Raw genomic sequence first — 19,687 nt, 5'->3', positions numbered from 1 at the left:
CAGGGCTTTGCCTATAACTCCCGACGTATATGTGGGAGGACTTGAACTAGTTCCTGTGGCGTATATCGAGAGTTTTCCCCCAGTAGAGGACATCGGGCGAACACGATGAGAGAGAGAGAGAGGCTCCTACGTCCTCTTAGCGAGAATCTAGATAGTTGAAGAGTGTTATAAAGTTTGTGAAGTTAGGAGGAGACCAAGAGGCGGCAAAGAATAGAATATCGATAGAGAGAAATCTTCAGCAAGTTAGCATCAAAGTTTTAAAAAAAAAAGACTCGAGGTCCCGAGCTGTGCAGCAGAAGGGGAGTCGAAGTAGGCACAGACCAGACTTGGATACTCCTCAAAGACGAGGTCACATAACATATAACTTTCTGAGGAAAGTGATGGCAGCTGTTCATGTTTATCCCATCATGTTTAATGACTGACAAGACACAGCTCTACCGACTTTAGGACAGATGTTATCACTTGGGGTAAAGGCAATGTCGTCTCGTCTTTTGTCAAAGATATAGTAATTATCTTCCTCTTTTTTTCTTTCCATTTATCCAACAGGGTCGTCTGCTCTTGTAGGTATAGAATATTGGATGGCATTTTGAAAAAAAAAAAAATATTCGTTTCATATCTTCATCTGTTCCGCCCGTTACCTCGTCTCGTCTGAAAATATTAAACTTGCAACACACGAATATTCAGTAATCACGCCTCTTCTTTATGAACCGTGCAATGTAAAACTTTTTGCAACCATTTCAGCACCCTTTACCCAGTTTACATCAAGTGTAGTAACTGTTCGTCGAGGATAAAGAAACGTCTAATATCAGTTCTATAATATCAAAAGTCAAGGACACGCACACACATATATGAAGGAAAAAATCCTGCTAGATATGCACACGTGTCAGAGCGATGCAGCTCGAGTAAAATGCAGACTGTCAGAATGGAACAGATGCAAGGTGAACCAAGTGAGTGGGACAGGACTAGACGGGATAAGGGAAAGGTGGGGAAGCCCTTAAGATATCAGTCCTTCACGTAACTGATAAGATTACCTTAGGTATGGCTTCCTTATACCTTATAAGATTATCTTAGGTATGGCTTAATTTATACCTTACCTAATCGCTCGTCAAATGGCTAAACCAGTCCTTGACCCCCAATCCTAGAAGGCGTGTGCCTGATATCCCAGAGAAACAAAATTTTACTGGAAATACTCAAATGATAACACCCCAGTCGTAGGTAATATACAAGATAACGGTTATCTGTGTAGGACAGGATTAATTACTTTCATTTCAATGCCATCTTCACAACACCGTTATTCAACTTCCTCTTTCTTTATCTTCTTATCATATAGTTGTTTACAGTTATTTATTGCCAGCTTCGATTTCCGACTCTTGGGGTCAATGTATATCAATCCCTTATCATCAAAGCGGTTTTTGATAGCGTTATATTTTGGCCAATTTCGATCCTTTCCTCTTAGGATGAATGCCATATCAACTCCTTATCATCAGTGCAGTAGATTATAGATTTATCTTTTGGCATCATCAATCCCTGGCCCCTGGGATGAATGGGTGGGTCATCAATTCTTTATCATCAATGCAGTTGTCGATAGAGTTATATCATCGTCGTCTTCAAACCCCCCCCATACTCCAGAGATGAATAACCATCAATGGAGATATTGATAGAGTTATTTCTCGTCATTTATAGAGATATTTCTCGTCATTTATCGATTTCATTACTCGCCTTCTTTTATCTCTGGTTCCTGAGGGATGAACTGCTTATCAGTTCCTTATCATCACCAAGTACCTGCCCTTCTCTCCTCTCCTGCCAGTGGCGCCCAGGATCAAGCGGCCGCCCGCCGACGTCTCCGTGGTCGAGGGCGACCAGGTGCTCCTCGAGTGCGAGGCGTCAGGCGACCCACAACCCAGCCTGACCTGGCGCAGGGAGGACTCCAAGCCCTTCTCCCTGAACCGCTCCCAAGGTAAGGGGGGAAATGGAGGCAGGGAGGGAGGTAGGGAAGGGAAGAGAGAGAGAGAGAGAGAGAGAGAGAGAGAGAGAGAGAGAGAGAGAGAGAGAGAGAGAGAGAGAGGAAAGAGAAAAAAAAGACTAGAAAGGGAGGGAGAGAGAAAGAGAGGGATTGTGTGCGTCTTTTCCTATAACAAAGAATTACTCAACCTTAATTAACTTTACATATTAATGTACCTTTGGGATGGTTGTGTGTGTGTGTGTGTGATCACAAACAGTGAAATACGTCATACGACATTATCACTTAGATATTCATATTTCTTTTTTCAGTTCTACATATGTGTATATACATGCATCATAAGTATACTTTGGGTCGTGTATATATATATATATATATATATATATATATATATATATATATATATATACATATAATGCTGTATAGTGTGTGTATCTGTTTCCCTCATCCATGTACGACCGTTTCCTCACACATGAGAGACTCGTCTCAAATGAACAGGTTCCTGTCACACATGGACGACCCTTTGTCTAACGACCTCCTTCCACACATGAATGACCCCCCCCCCCCCCCCTCACACATGATCGACCGCCTCTCACAAAAGAACAACCCCGCCCTCACACACACACACAGTCACCCCCTCCCTCATACAACAACGAATCCCCCCTTCCACCTTCCCCATTACTCCCCCATTTCCCCCAGCCTTATCATCATATTACCTCTTCCCTAATCAGCCCGGGGGCGCTCTGGCCCAACATACACACGAGTCCATTTCTCTCCCTCCCCAACACACGGGCATCACAATTTTTAATATCCTTTGCCTTTCTCCCTTTTAATCTGCATACATGTTCCTCTCTCTCTCTCTATTTGTTCATGTATGCTCACACATACTCGCTACGGTATCTTAGTGTTTACATGCACCCTCTCATCTGATCCTCGTTGTTCTAAACAAATTCCTCTTATTTAAACTAAAGTGATTTTTTCTTCCCCTTTTTTCCACTTCTATTTACTATTATAGGTAATTCCACTTCAGCGCAGTATAGTATATAACAGTTTATTATGATGTAGTGCAGTGTAGCAAATCATATTACAGTATAGTATACTGTAGTGCAGCATAGTACAGTATAGTATAACATACCACAGCGTAGTATAATACAGTACAGTATAGTATAACATACCACAGCGTAGTATAATAATAGTCCAGTATACCACAGGTTTACCAACTCATTCCATTTTGCACTTGGACCCACCAGTACATTTGCATGTCTTCATCACATTCTTATCTCCGAGATCACGATAAGGAACCCGTCATCTCTCCATTTCTATGACCCTCTCCCCCCCTCTGCATATCTCTATACCCTCCCTCCACACACACACACACACACACACACACACACTGCAAGACACCCGGACCACCTGTTAATTATGCTTGGCAATTATCTTGATCATACACAGTGCCGACATGTTAGTTTCCAGCGGAGAGTCATCTGTGCCTGACGATGTCTACCCTCAAACAGACTCGTCGTACGTTTTCTATCACTTCTCCACCTCCATTCTAGTCGCGTCCTTAACTCCCTCACTCGCTGTGGAGGCTGGAGTTCCTTCCTTCGACTCCCCCTGGCTGGAGGAGGAGAAAGTTTGATCTGCCTCGCCCTCAGTGGTTCCCCACTCGAACTCATTTGGAAGCAGTGGCTTCGTGCTGGCTGATGGAGACTACATAGAGTAGCGACGGAGGCACGTTTTCTTTACGCTCGACACTCGACCTTATGATCTACCCTTCAAGGCTTGTTTATGTTAGTAGAGACAGCCCGGGCCAGCGAGGTCCTTATCAAGGCTAATATATATATACATATATATATATATATATATATATATATATATATATATATATATATACCCCCTAGCTGAAGCAGGTACCCATTTTATCAACCATCACCTACATGTGGATGAACACCTGGGATGACTGTGGATCGACGGCCGTACAACCAGGATTCGAACCTATGCCACGCTCGACCTTGGGCGTTTGGACCCGTGAATGCGTCACGGTCAGGAACGCTAACCACTATACCACAGCGGTCCCATTACCAAGTCTATTCTTAAACGTATCTATGGTACAAGAACTTGTTGATGGAGTTTCCTCCGTGTGTGTGTGTGTGTGTGTGTGTGTGTAGCTTGCGTCATCCTGTGGTCACAAGGGCTTCTGCCCTCACCCAAGGGCGTCGCCTTTATCACCTGTGTTTACGATACAGGTTGGGTTGGGTTCTCCAAGGCCGTCTGGCTGAGGTTGGGGCCTACATAAATTCCCTCTGTCTCATTTACACATATATGTACATGTATAAATTCATTTGTATTAATGTATATATATATATATATATATATATATATATATATATATATATATATATATATATATATATATATGGCATAGTGCCATTGTACAAAGGCAAAGGGGATAAGAGTGAGTGCTCAAATTACAGAGGTATAAGTTTGAGTATTCCTGGTAAATTATATGGGCGGGTATTGATTGAGAAGGTGAAGGCATGTACAGAGCATCAGATTGGGGAAGAGCAGTGTGGTTTCAGAAGTGGTAGAGGATTTGTGGATCAGGTGTTTGCTTTGAAGAATGTATGTGAGAAATACTTAGAAAAGCAAATGGATTTGTATGTAGCATTTATGGATCTGGAGAAGGCATATGATAGAGTTGATAGAGATGCTATGTGGAAGGTATTAAGAATATATGGTGTGGGAGGAAAGTTGTTAGAAGCAGTGAAAAGTTTTTATCGAGGATGTAAGGCATGTGTACGTGTAGGAAGAGAGGAAAGTGATTGGTTCTCAGTGAATGTAGGTTTGCGGCAGGGGTGTGTGATGTCTCCATGGTTGTTTAATTTGTTTATGGATGGGGTTGTTAGGGAGGTAAATGCAAGAGTTTTGGAAAGAGGGGCAAGTATGAAGTCTGTTGGGGATGAGAGAGCTTGGGAAGTGAGTCAGTTGTTGTTCGCTGATGATACAGCGCTGGTGGCTGATTCATGTGAGAAACTGCAGAAGCTGGTGACTGAGTTTGGTAAAGTGTGTGGAAGAAGAAAGTTAAGAGTAAATGTGAATAAGAGCAAGGTTATTAGGTACAGTAGGGTTGAGGGTTAAGTCAATTGGGAGGTGAGTTTGAATGGAGAAAAACTGGAGGAAGTGAAGTGTTTTAGATATCTGGGAGTGGATCTGGCAGCGGATGGAACCATGGAAGCGGAAGTGGATCATAGGGTGGGGGAGGGGGCGAAAATTCTGGGGGCCTTGAAGAATGTGTGGAAGTCGAGAACATTATCTCGGAAAGCAAAAATGGGTATGTTTGAAGGAATAGTGGTTCCAACAATGTTGTATGGTTGCGAGGCGTGGGCTATGGATAGAGTTGTGCGCAGGAGGATGGATGTGGTTTGATCGAGTGAGTAACGTAAGGGTAAGAGAGATGTGTGGAAATAAAAAGAGCGTGGTTGAGAGAGCAGAAGAGGGTGTTTTGAAGTGGTTTGGGCACATGGAGAGAATGAGTGAGGAAAGATTGACCAAGAGGATATATGTGTCGGAGGTGGAGGGAACGAGGAGAAGAGGGAGACCAAATTGGAGGTGGACAGATGGAGTGAAAAAGATTTTGTGTGATCGGGGCCTGAACATGCAGGAGGGTGAAAGGAGGGCAAGGAATAGAGTGAATTGGAGCGATGTGGTATACCGGGGTTGACGTGCTGTCAGTGGATTGAATCAAGGCATGTGAAGCGTCTGGGGTAAACCATGGAAAGCTGTGTAGGTATGTATATTTGCGTGTGTGGACGTATGTATATACATGTGTATGGGGGGGGGCCATTTCTTTCGTCTGTTTCCTTGCGCTACCTCGCAAACGCGGGAGACAGCGACAAAGTATAATAAAAAAATAAAAAAAAATATATATATATTCCCTCAGTCCGTCATTGTTTTATTTAGAATCTCGTTATATTTCTCTCTCTCTCTCTCTCTCTCTCTCTACCCCACCACCCCGTGTTCTTCCAATGTGTTGTTCAGTCTTTTGTCCGCTTGGATCCCATGGGAGAAGCACACCCTATCGTCCGTCATCAACATGATTTCTGCCACACACACACACACACACACACACACCAGCCTGCGTTATATCATGGAAACAGGCCATTCGTATTTTATGATAATTGGCCCCGTCATCATTACGATGGTATACAGTACACCACGCATCTCCATGTCCATAAAAAAAATCGCCTCGTCTTTAGAAAATTTGTTGGATGCAATTGGAGAAAACTTGAGGGAAGGAATGTCGAAAAATATCAGCTCATTTTGATTATTTTTATCTTTTCTTATCAGTATTTTGTTATCAGAGTCGCCATTCTCTACATGTGTATATTTATGAATTTGATATTTCGCTTCCGTTTTTTTCCAGTTCTTATCTGAGAAAATCTACACACGAATTATCCCTATTAGGGATATATAGCGCACAATGGGACGTATAATTCTACATGGGATATGCGATTCTACATGGGACATTTGACTCTACAGACGACGCAAAGTTTTACACAAAATTTGAAATTCTGGTAGACACACACAGTCTTCATAGGACTATTTTCGTAAGATATTTAATTGTAGATGGAACAATCGTACTTAGAAGTTATATTTCTACACGGGGTGTGTAATTCTAAATGGAATATAATTCTACTTAGAAATTGTATTTCTACATAGGACATGAAATAACTAGGCTTGAAGTATGGAAGATTGATGGAACCTACAATCTATCACTTGAAGTGGGAGTAGATTTAGGGAGTAAATAAGTAGAGTGTAGCATCACCTTTTAACATATATATTAAATCATGGAATACATGCAAACTATATACCTCTGGGAGCATGAGGATTCGAACCTGGGCACGTTCGCTTAGTGTAATGCTTTGGTATGATAGCGGCCTGCCACTAGCAGGCCCGGGTTCGAATCCTCAGGCGCTCAGGGGTATATGGTTTCCATTAAACACCGTTGCACACTCTTAGGGATAAAGTATTAAGTACTTTTCCGGTGCTTCGAAAACTTTGCGGTCAAATAGTCGAATCTTTTGAAGCAACGCAGAATGCCATGAGGCATTCATGGCTATAATGAATGCGTAAGTTACGCCGATTTCACCTCGTGACGCATCACCGTTCCACGGAACAGAAGTAGAACTTTCCCCATCCCTCTTGTCTCTTCCTCGACCCGCGATTAGTATACAGACTGGCGCCTCTGACTTTGATTACACACCGATCATAATCGTAATTAATCAATGATAATCCTATATATTCTATGGCGATTTTAGTCATATAGACAAGAACCTTCACTTGGATTATATTCTCTTGTTCATATATTGCGGAAACGTAGATAGGAATAATTTTAAAGAAAATATACGAGGCTTTCTTTAATGATATAGTTAAAGTCGATTCTGTTGGGATAAAGAAATCACGATTACTTTCGATTATTTGTTCAGGTCCCTTTGCATCCCAGAGACAATTTTTGGCTTCAGCTTCGCCTTATTGCATCTCTTTTTCCCCTTGTAAGACCGTGGTTCTGGTGTGGGTACTGGATATCCTCGCTCCGCAATAACACGATTTAGTCTTTTGGTTTTGAAACAGTTCGATCAAGCCTCACTTGCCTTCGAAACAACTCAATGAAGACATTTTCTGTTCTAACCTTTCCCCTTATTTCTTTCATTTACTGACAATTTCTCCTCATTCAGGGCTTCCACTAACGTCTACGAGGACTATAGCAACATTCTGTCGACATCACACTGTCTATCGGATATCCGTTCGTCTGTCTACTACGTATTCCCGCGTCTTAACTTTGGGGTTTTGGTTTCTTTAAAAACCTTTTCTCATTAACGAATGAATTTAATACTCTCGTCTTGCCCTCGCTTAGTTCTCCCGGAGAATTCATGGTACATGAAACGAGATGCATCAGTTTTATTAAATGAAAGCGATTCAAGGAAAGGCGTGCGTGAAAGCCAGGCGGAGGAGTTAGCAAGGAGAGTGGACGATAGTACATTGAAGGGGCTGGTGTGTGAGAGCATGACCACCTGTGACATGGGGAACGGAACAGTTTTGGAGGGAAGAGGAATGTGTGGAATGGTTATGTATCGAACGAGTTGAAAATCTGCGACTAACTTCTTTTATAATCGTGGTGGAGTTTAAAATCCCATACCCAAGTCTCGTATTGCCTCAGCCTTGGGGGAACCATTTGGCTTCCCTCTCCAAAGAACAATGCGCGACAACCGTGGTTAAGAAAGAGGAATAAAAAAATTTGAGCCAATGATCCTGATCGGAGAAGAAAAAAAAAAGAGGAGTATCCACAAATATTTGGAGACTCCTTGACATCACAGCTGTATCTGGGAGAGCAGTAAAATGTTTATGACGGAGACGTGCTCCACTCCAGGCTGGTCAGAGGGAGCTAAAGCGGCTCCTTTGGGTACCCTGGGTGTGTGTGCGAGAGAGAGAGAGAGAGAGAGAGAGAGAGAGAGAGAGAGAGAGAGAGAGAGAGAGACTCGTCCAGCCTCAAAGAATAGATATGGCCCATGAAACCTTAATGTCTTTCCAACACACAAGTCTGGTTCATCGCTGACAACATGACTGTACCTAAAGAGCAAGAAATCATCAACCATTCTGATATGTTCAATGTTAAACATGACTGTATTTAACCTTCCTGACGTGTTCAGTGTTAAGTATCACGGTTTTTAACCATTCTGATGTGTTCAGTGTTAAATATCAAGTATATAACCCTCCTGATGTGTTCAGTGTTAAGTATCCTGCCATTAACCTGACCTCCCCGCTGGTCCTCCTCCCACAGTGGTGGAGGTTGCTGGCCCACGTCTCCACCTGGCCTCCGTCAACCGGGAGGACAGCGGAGCCTTCCTGTGTGTGGCCTCCAATGGTGTCCCACCTGCTGTTTCTGCCAGAGTCCAGGTCTCCGTCAAGTGTAAGTAGGTCCAGTGTAAGTATAAGTAGGTCTCCGCTAAGTAGTGTAAGTTGGTTCCAAGTCTTTACCAAGCTTAGAAAGTTAAATGATCTCATAAGTCCAGGTTTCTTTTAAGCTTATAAAGTAGAGGATTCCATGTAAGTATTTAAGGGTCTCTGTCAAGTATATGCAAGTACGTACAAGTCATTACGTGTAAGTAGTCCGATATGAGCTTACAAAGGTCCCTACCAAGTCTCAGAAAGTCCTGGTTTATGGTAAATTTCAAGACTTATATAGATACACAGACCCAAGGTCAAAGCGAGGTGGTCTGACCTTATAAAAAAAAGACCCCAAGTCTCTGTCAAGTCGAAGAATAAATAAGTGTAGTTCTGTATATAAGTAAAGAGTGGATCCACCAGTTCCTCACTGTCTACATCTTCAAGAGACCCGTCTACGAATTCCCCTCGCACGAGTGGGTTTAAGTGGGCGTGTACCAGGTTTAATCAAGCCCCAGACATACGCAAGTCAAAGTATACACCTTCACCTTAGTGTACGCCAAGCGTACGTGCGTTGTCAGATTAGGTCACCCTTAATAATCACAGTGTTGGAACAGATCTTCTTTAATTATGCATTAGTTTGAACCAGATCTCTCCACCAATCGCGATTATTTCAGGGCCTTTCTCTCGAGCGCATAGGTCATAATATAGTGTGGCTCTACATGCGAGTTCTACGATGATTATATCAAGATTATGCGAGTGTGATGAGCTGAAAAGATATATTGAGGTCTTAGCAGACAACTGCAGAGTCGGAAGAGGCAAATCTTCGTGGGGGTAGACTAGGAAGGGGGTATCTAAATACTGAGAAAATCGGGCAAGGTTTTAAGAGATGAAAAAAAAATATATTTTTGAAGGTTACTTCGAACGGGGAAATATTCTAAGTGGAAGATGACGAGAGAAGGCAAGATCTGAAACAAGCAAGATCTAGGTAGGAGGAGAAAAGCTATAATGGGAAGTTGAATCGCTGGTAAAGTGTGGGAGAGAGAGAGTGTGTGGGCGAGAGAGATGTTGGAGATGTCGAGGGGTTTTAAGGAAGAATGAAGAGAGTTTGGAATGTGTTGGAGATACAAAGTGGGGGTTTGAAGTAGGAGTGATGGAAATGTAAACGCGTTGGAGATGACGTAGAAGGGCCTGGAGTAAGAATGAAGGAGATGGAAACGTGTTGGAGAGGTGGAGCGGTAAGGTAAGAATGGTGGGGGATGCGGAGGACACTCAGCAGTGAGGAAGGATGTAAATAAAGTTGTGAATTATTGTCCTTGACGGTGTGGACGAGGTGTGGCATGGTGGGGATAGAGATGGAGGATGTACAGTGATGGAGATGGAAGGGGGAGGAGAGGAGAGGAAAAGAGAAAAAAAAGGTTGTGATGGGAGAGTGTGGAAGGCGAGCCCTGCTAGTGAAATGGGAATGAAATCATCATGTTAGGTACAGTGGGATATGGTAAGGGGGTCCTCTCTTTCTCCCTCCTTCCCTCTCTCTCTCTCTCTTCCTCTCTCCTTCCCTCTCTCCCTCTATCCCTCCCTCTCCTCTTTCTCTCCCTGCACTGCAAGAGACGGACCCCACGAATGAGAATGTCCAACGTGTATATACAAAACATTTCGTCCTGCCGTGTTGCACGGTCACCAACGAAACATAGAAACATATTTAGAGATAGAATTCACAAAATCATGGCCTGGGGATAGTGGGGAACTGAACACACAAACAGCATAAAAAAGGGCTGAGATAACTCCGCCTATCCAGAATAAAAGAGAGAGAGAAAGAGACATACAGATGATAATCTGAACTTGGCAACAAATTGAAGGTATAATTGAAAACGAGTTAAAACCCGAGGGCAAGCCTCTCTCTCGAGTAATTAAATCCTCACGAATATTGTGGAGCAGAGCGAAAATGAATGCAAGATACATGACAGCCCCAACAAGATGGCGAGAGCGATTATTCAATATTCTGTCAGGAGAAATGTAAGAGAGGCACATGCATGGAACAGCTACACTGGCACTGAAGAGGATACATGACGTGGTTGGGAATCGGCCCAGGACGAAGGAGATGTATAGATGTCACAGACCAGTCAAGACACCGAGCAAGAGCATCGTGTATTGTGGGTACATTTGTAAGGACGTAAGTAGACACACACACACACACACACTTTCGCTCTCGCTCTCTCTAACTAAGAAATATATATAAAAAAACCACGAAAGAGGAACAAAGGGAAAAAAAAATAAAGGTGCGAAAAGGAAGCGTTTTCTCTCTCTCTCTCTCTCTCTCTCTCTCTCTCTCTCTCTCTCTCTCTCTCTCTGGGTCCCCGACATCCCGGCCTCTCATATAATGACCCAGAGAGCGAAAGAGAAACTTTTAAGCAAAGAACTCCCCCCCCCACACTCCTTCCCCCTTCCCACCCCCTCCCTCCCATTACATTACTTCGACAGGGGACAAGAAGGAAGTTTTGAGTCTCATTAATGCTCGCTTTACGTTGCCCGCGAGACACACACACACACACTCACCCACACCCACGACCCTGGCGCTTTACTTATGATTTAAGTGATGATTTTCACCAATACTTTTTCTCTTATTGTTGTCCAAGTGATCCAGTTTGTGGAGAGGGATAATGTAGTGAAGTGTCGGAACAGAGACATGTCCGATGATATGCCTCATGTCAATCCAGCGTTCATGGTAAATATCCCTCATTTAACCCGTCCATATTTGGTGAATATCCCTCATTTGACCCCTCCTTGTACTGCGAATATCCCTCATTTTAACTCCCCATGTACGGCGAATATCCCTCATTTGACCCCTCCATGTACGGCGAATATCCCTCATTTGACCCCTCCATATACGACGAATATTCCTCATTTGATCCCTCCTCTTCATCCACTCCTACGGTTTGGTCGACAAAATGGGGTTCTAACCAGAAACTCTGTGGTAAATGATGAAAGTAATACCAAACATTGTAACGACATGAGGAGGCTGAAGATCATGGAAGACTTTCGATAGGAAGACAATCATAACCAAAGGGAGTTAATGGCCGTGGAAGCCTTTGGATACGAGGACTTCCACCTACTTCTAATAGGCAAATGAACTTGTTACTCGTAACCATCACAACCAGGGTCTTAGCCAATGAGAGAGAGAGAGAGAGAGAGAGAGAGAGAGAGAGAGAGAGAGAGAGAGTGTGGGACATATACCCCACAAGCAAAGACTTTTATTGATTGGACTCTCTACTTTTTCGTCCGTCCCACCACAACAATGGATCCCCAACACATTTTTCTTCTTTCCTCATCATCCATCCACAGTGATGAAGAAGAAGCCCGCAGGCTTCGCACAAGAGAATCGGAAAATGAAGACGATGTGTCCGAAATATAGTAATACAATTTCAACCTCTTAACTTTTTGTGAACTTAGGTAAAATAAACTTCAAAAGAGTCGATTTTCATTCTCCAGCAAGAGATAAAAGTACCTAAAGAACAAACCCAATAACTAGGACGCTCATTAATGCCTGGTCGTTGCTTTGATCTTGAACGAGAGATAAAGAAAACGTGCTGCACAACTACAGAAATATATCATTATCATATAACCCTCAGGACTGCTTCCTCAAGGGTTCATGTGGCTTCAGGGCTTCGCCGGCTGAAAGAACAGGATGGAAGTCTTTGAAGTTAGAAAGTCTTTGACGCGGCTGTACTCTCCTACGTCAACTGACTTTTTTTTACCCGTGGTGTAACCTCAAATATATGTATATATATATTATCATACCTTGTCGCTGTCTTCCGTGTTAGCGAGGTAGCGCAAGGAAACAGACGAAAGAATGGCCCAACCCACTCACATACACATGTATATACATAAACGCCTACCCACGCACATATACATACCTATACATTTCAACGTAAACATACACAGACAGTCATCCTTGCTGCCTTCATCCATTCTCATCGCCACCCCGCCACACATGAAACAGCACCCCCACTCCCCACGGGCGCGCGCGAGGTATCGCTAGGAAGAGACAGCAAAGGCCACATTCGTTCACACTAGGTCTCTATCTGTCATGTGTAATGCACCAACACCACAGCTCCCTTTTCACATCCAGGCCCTACAAAACTTTCCATGGTTTACCCCAGACGCTTCGTATACCCTGGTTCAAACTATTGACAGGACGTCGATCCCGGTATACCACATCGTTCCAATTCACTATTCCTTACACGCTTTTCACCCTCCTGTAAGTTCAGGCCCCGATCGCTCAAAATCTTTTTCACTCCATCCTTCCACCTCCAATTTGGCCTCCCACTTCTCCTCGATTCCTCCGCCTCTGACACGTAGATCCTCTTTGTCAACCTATCCTACATAGAAAAGAAGGTCGAGAGGTTAAGCAATATAGGTTTTCACAATCATTAAAGGCTTCGATAGTCTCAATACAACGAGCTACTTAAGGTTAGATTCATCCGATTTCATTCTTAAGAACTGATTAAAAGTTAGACAAATATCTCGCCTCGAATGATGCGAAGTACTCTTTCTTGAACAGGATTATCTACGTATGGAATTATTTACCATTAAGAGTAATTGTAAGCAGCATCGTGGATAAGTTTAAGGATAGACTTCATAACTATCTTCACTTCAAATTCACGAGAGATATTAATTGCACCTTCTTAGCTACACGATAAGCTTAAACAAACCCCCACCACAATGATCCACAAGTTTCTGTTGTCTTCCACAATCACAAACAGCGTCGTTACAGGACCCAGTGGTCTGTAGCTGTTTGAATTCACTCGTATTTAATCGAATTCAGTTGTACCCAGGATTTCGCCACGCGTAGGAATGAGAATTATGAACACTCCCCACATAATAATGAAAACATCAAAGCAACTGGAGTAAGAAAAATACATCGTTTCCTCGAGGCCTTCTCGTCGCCTCAGAGTTATTCTGATGTTGGATTTAAGTTGAAAAATATTCGTCATAGTCTCATAACATTGAATACATCTGATGCACGAAGTCCACCACGAAGCAGACGACCATTTCTGAGCAAGAGTAGATTTATGATTTAATAACATAAACCAGCTGTCCTCAATTACCAAGAGAGTTTCACTTGAATTTTTTTTTTCTTTTTAACAGACAGAAAACATTTCGCAACGTCTATTGCAGTTTCAGGAATGTGCTGAAGTGGATACGGTTTGTTACAGTGGATACAAGTGGGAACCACTGTAACTAGATTCGATTTTTTTCTTTTTCTCTATGTTAGCCGAGACAGCTCAAGCAACTAGAGACCTAATGGAGGCCATCTTATTAACGGCCCATAATCAACCCAGCTGTTCATCTACCCCTAAGGGGTTGGTCAATAACAGGGTTCCTTGACCAGGGTAGGGTATGTACCGCCTCAGCGAAAAGAAAAACGATGAATTAACAAGATGAAATAATAAATCAAGCAACATACACAGATCGAAAAATAATAAACACCTTCTTCAGGTGTTAATGATAAATTCTAAAACCACATTCTCTCTCTACCTCTCTCTCTGTCTATGAATGCGACCTTGACCCTATGATGTCTTTGTCTATCATTTCGCTTTCTTTATTTTTCACTTTATGGGCCGGCATACATTGCCATCAGAACAACAGGGAGTGGGGGAGGTTATGATCAAAATTACAGGGAGTGGGGAGATTATAATATGATTAGCTTACAACTGACCTGTGTTAATCACTTGGGCACTGTGATTACTTCTCTCTGGGGGGCATATCTTGTTCTTATTATCTGGGGGTGGGGGGGAGGAAGCATATCTTAAATTAGTTATACTAGTTTGTTTTCTTTAGTTAATTTTTTGTAGCTTCTTTGGGGAGACTGTGGTATTTTTAGTGGGGGTTTCGTGAGCAGTTTTGTTGCTGGGTTGTGGGTGTGTCGCGTATATATGTGGGGTCTTTGATCTTAAGTCATATATGGGCAGCAGATGGTCCTACTGTGGGTACGTTACCTCTCGCACTTTGTCGTCACTGACCCCCCTCGGCTTCAGCATTCTCTCTCTCTCTCTCTCTCTCTCTCTCTCTCTCTCTCTCTCTCTCTCTCTCTCTCTCTCAGGATTTCACAAAGAATTCGTGACGAAAATATACCAACAAACGAGTACGTTTTTATACCATGTTTTTATGAAAGAATTTATATGGTATAATTATGGCAGCGCAATCGTACTTCTGCATGGCATTTTTACCTTATATCTGGTCTACATTTGTCGCTTGATACATGGCTACTCTAACCAGGTAGGCCCATATATAACCATTTTGATACTAAAAACCAGAAGGAGGCCTTGCTTGATGCCTTCTCAAGTCTAGAATCGTGGACTTCAAAGCACAACTTGACTGTATACTGATGAGCGAGATTGTTGCTTGTTCCATGGTCTTACGACTCACCATATCGTCACTGGTGTACCGTATTTGCAGTCGCCCCAGAGATGCGCGGCGGGACGGGCGTGGTGTGGGCGGAGACGGGCACGAGGGCAGTGTTGGCATGCCAGTACCGCGCCTGGCCCTCCCCACACGTCACATGGACCAAAGACGGAGCCCTCATTGGTAAGTAGATGAACTCATGTTTCGCCTGCCCTCATTGGTTAGTAGACCTCTTCAGTATATGCCCTCTACCCGTATTGGTTAGTAGACCTCTTCAACATGTGCCTCATGCTCTTATTGGTCAGTAGACCTTCTCGCCATGTGCCTCCTGCCCTTAGACATCAGTAGCTGTCCTCACTATGAGAACTCTGCCCTTACTGGTCAGCACTAGTTTTACCAAGCGTGTCCTCAACATGCCTCCCAAACTCTCATTGGTCAGTAGAGAATCAACGATTTTCCTCCTACGTATGATGGCCACTTTGTGGCCGAAGTTTCCTCCTTGCCTGGTTGATCCTGTGGCTCTTTGACCTATCACTTATCTGTGGTTATCATGCTCCGCCACCCGAGCCTGTTTGGCCTTCATTCTTGCCAGGCATTCGACTGTTTCTGTCACGTATTTACATATTTCTCGAAACCTCAGTCCCTGTTGTATCTCCCTGTCCAATTTGATCATCATTGTGTCTATTTCTCTTCCGATTTCTCGTCCTTTTCGGGGATTTATTTCGCATGGAAGATTCACCTCCATGGCTTTCGGCAACATCAAAACTCATCCTCATATTCTTATAACGACTCTAGGCAAGCGAGAGTCTCTCCTTCCTCATTGCTCAGTACTCATGGCGCCTCTCCTACTTATTCAAGAAACTTTTTCTAGGTATTCAAGATGTTATTCCTACATTACCAAGATGCTACATTTATGTTGTAAAGATATCATTCCTACGTTCAAGCATATTCAAGTTACCTTATGACTATATACTCAAGATACGATTAAGAAAGATAATTTCTGCATATCTAAGAAATCATTCCTACATGCTGTATACTCAAGAACTATTCCCACAAATCGAGGTATTTCTATGCACTCAAGATGCCATTCCTAATCATCCAAGATGCAATATCTACATATCCAAAATCTTTCCTAGCCAAGCGTCCCCCGCAACAGAATGACAACAATCACTGAAACGCATATCTGCCTCCCCTAACCCTATCCTTTAAGCTTCTGGGAAGATCAGTTCGACTACCTAATCTTCATTCCGTCTTTTGGGATTTCATCCTCTAAGGCGCCTTAATATAAATCATTGAGGAATTCTTTCCCCAACCCTCTCCTTCAAGCCTCTGGGAGTAATCCTATGACGTCGTAATCTCCATTCTGTTTCTTGGGATCTCCTCCTCTGTGACTTATTTACTTATATCATTGAAGAAATCTTGCCTATGTTCTTTGTGGTCTCCCTCTTCACCACGGTCGTCTTCATGTGTTCGTGGTAGACCGTCCCGTATCATTCGCCTCTAGAAATGTTTTCTCTCTCTCCTTCCCTGTGCCTTCAGAAATATCTTTTTCGATTTTGTTCCTCTTTCTTTTAAAAGTATCACCATCCGTGCTTGTCATATCTCCTAACACCTAATTCTTATCCTCAAACATTTAATGTTTTGCCTTCCAATGCCTCATTTTCGGCCTTTGATTCTAGCTCTTCCCTCTCAGCACCTGGCATTCCCCTACTAACATCTGCTTCCTGCCAGATGGGTCACTGGAGGACTGGGAGGCCGAGGGGTCAGGGACCTCCACGCTTGCCCTCACCTCCGTCGGGCCCGAAAGCTTCGGCCACTACCGCTGCACCGTCGCCAACCATCTGGGCACCAACTCATCCCTGCTGACTCTTGTGGGTGAGTGTGTGTGTGTAATCTACCATTTTGTACAGTATAGGGAGAGTGTTAACTGTCATTGGGCCCAGTGTTATGATCTCTTACTAAAACGAGATTTTTGGCATTAGGAAGGGCTAGCGCGTAGCGCTCACCACCGGAAAATCACCACAGTGTGTGCGTTTCAAATTGTTCGTCTAGGAAGCAGGCCTTGCATTCATGGGGCCTTCCTTCGCCTGTTCCTGATGCTAACTCGAGAAACGGTGACTATATATATATATATATATATATATATATATATATATATATATATATATAAAATCATCCCAGGTATTTCTTTTCCCCCTTTCCATTTACTGACCGGCTCACCATCGTTTTTGTTAGATATCTCCCTCTGTTTTTTGGGGGAAGAGAGAGAGAATCAGAAAATGAACGAGTTACAAAATCTTAGAATCAGATCGTCATAAAAGGGATTTCGGTCCTGTATGGTCACCGACATCGAACCAAACACCAGCTTCTCCCTAGTTCCTGTGGTTCTAGAGTTCCACAAGTCACTTGTGGCTCTCGTCTGCTTCTCTCACTCTGGGTCCCGAAGCTCTGAACCTTTGCGTATCGATTCAACAAAAGAAAATGAAAACCAAAAAGTTTGTACCGCGTCTGCCACGGGAGTGATCCATCAAATTCTTCTTGTTCGCCGAGCGGCAACGGGAACCTATCAAGTGGTTTTTGGATGCGCTTCTTCTTGACCAGCCATCTCCCTAGCCTCACGCAGTGATTTGGAGGCATCACTGGAAATACTGATTAAAACTCTTATTTTACTTTATGAGGATGGATTGCTCAGACTGGACCCGTCGAACGAGTCCTGTCGAAAAACAGACTATTCACCACAGCACAGAGGCACTGTACGATAGCGGCTAAACCTACAGAAGCAGCACCGCAAAGACTTAAGTCATTGTACTTATACTTCATAGAGCCAGCATTAACTCCCCCGAGACCCCAGGCGGGGTAGCAACACCTCCCTGGACGTGTTCAATGCTTGATTACCATCTGTTTCGCATCGTCAAGTAGAGGATCATCCTGCGGGGGTAGAACCCTATCTGATCCTCATGGTGTCCAATGACGTCCCTTAGATTAAGGACATCAACGTATGGGATGCCAAGAGTTGTACAGGGTTGGATGAACTAGGGGGAAGGACGGGGCTATACGAGACATGAAAGGAATGTTAGAGAGACTGGAAAAAAAAAGATAAACATTAAAGCCAGATGTCATCAAAGTTAGAGGACTCGAGATCCATGAAGCAAGCAATGGGAGTGTGTATTGTGTTACAGTATGAGCAAACGCCACCCTTTGGATCTGTGAGGAGCGAACTAAGCGACCTGCCACAACGCGTCAGACATTGTGGGTGATTAGGAGCAAAGTATCAGAGTGGATAGCATAGGTGAAGACCAATATATATCCTGGTCGCATGCTTCATCGGGAATTAAACCGTGTTATGATTGGCTGTTGATAACATTACTGTCATTAACAATGATAAATACATGCATACCATTTATTGTGGTAATTTTCGATGCTTGAGTAGCTCTAGGTTTCTCATTAGCGACGCTTTCTGGATGTTGTCACAAAGACTCGCTTCGTTAGAAAAGTTCCACTTTTACAAATTAGTCAAACTTGCGCGAAATCTGCTCCTTTTCAATGTCATTTTTAAGACTATAAGAAGCTGACAACATGAGAGGAGAGTGAAGGGAGGTTAGATGATGAATATAACAGAACATAATAGGTATAATAACTGGATATAACGAATCATTCGGAGCCTTTAACAATCCCTTAAAAGAGCTAAAGTCACTCAGAAGCTACGAATGGAGACTCATGTTATGAAGAGAAAGACCTCACACAAACAAAATACGACGAAAAAAAAGATAAGAATAGCTCTGGATTACTCAATATCTGACATCGGCTTGCGGAAAAACAAAATGGCTTGCCAGGCAACACACATCAACCCTGGTTCCGTAGCCACTTATGTCGCACGTTGGATATTTCGACCGACGACGGAAAAAAATACGTTGGTGGACTTAGAGTGGAATTACAGATGTAGTGCAGAGGAGAAGCATCAGCCTTGGACGCATGGGTTACACAGAGAAGATCAAGGGAAGGACAATGTGGATTACTGTTACACAGAGGGAAGGGTAGATTCGAGATCATATGTGGGTTCGTGTTTCGATCGTGTCTTGATAAACCTTAGCTTTAGCCTTGTGTCCTGATTAACCTTAGCTTTAGGCTTCTATCCTGATTAACCTTAGCTTTAGGCTTCTATCCTGATTAACCTTAGCTTTAGGCTTCTGTCCTGATGAAGCTCAGCTTTAGGTTTCTGTCCTGATAAACCTTAGCTTTAGCCTTGTGTCCTGATAAATCTTAGCTTCAGAACAGCGTCCGGAATAGTATTAGCTGAAGTCCAGAGTCGTGGTAAAGCTTAGCTTCAGGTTAGCGTCTTGGTGAGCTTTTTTTTTTTTCCACAGGACAACGACCTGATTA

General features: G+C 43.3%; 1 protein-coding gene across 1 annotated transcript in view; it reads left to right on the top strand.

Annotated features, from left to right (window-relative positions):
* Positions 1-19,687, top strand: part of LOC139749374 (limbic system-associated membrane protein-like) — a 39,033-nt gene that overhangs the window by 9,210 nt on the left and 10,136 nt on the right. Inside the window, exons 3-6 of the mRNA XM_071663156.1 lie at positions 1,808-1,957; positions 8,799-8,927; positions 15,362-15,490; positions 17,039-17,182. Of these exons, the coding sequence (XP_071519257.1) occupies positions 1,808-1,957; positions 8,799-8,927; positions 15,362-15,490; positions 17,039-17,182 (552 nt within the window). The remainder of the gene's footprint in view (positions 1-1,807; positions 1,958-8,798; positions 8,928-15,361; positions 15,491-17,038; positions 17,183-19,687) is intronic.

The sequence above is a fragment of the Panulirus ornatus genome, chromosome 7 (assembly GCF_036320965.1).
Source record: "Panulirus ornatus isolate Po-2019 chromosome 7, ASM3632096v1, whole genome shotgun sequence".
Lineage (NCBI taxonomy): Eukaryota > Metazoa > Arthropoda > Malacostraca > Decapoda > Palinuridae > Panulirus > Panulirus ornatus.
The sequence above is the reverse complement of the archived record's forward strand: the minus strand, read 5'-3'. Positions and strand labels throughout refer to the sequence as shown.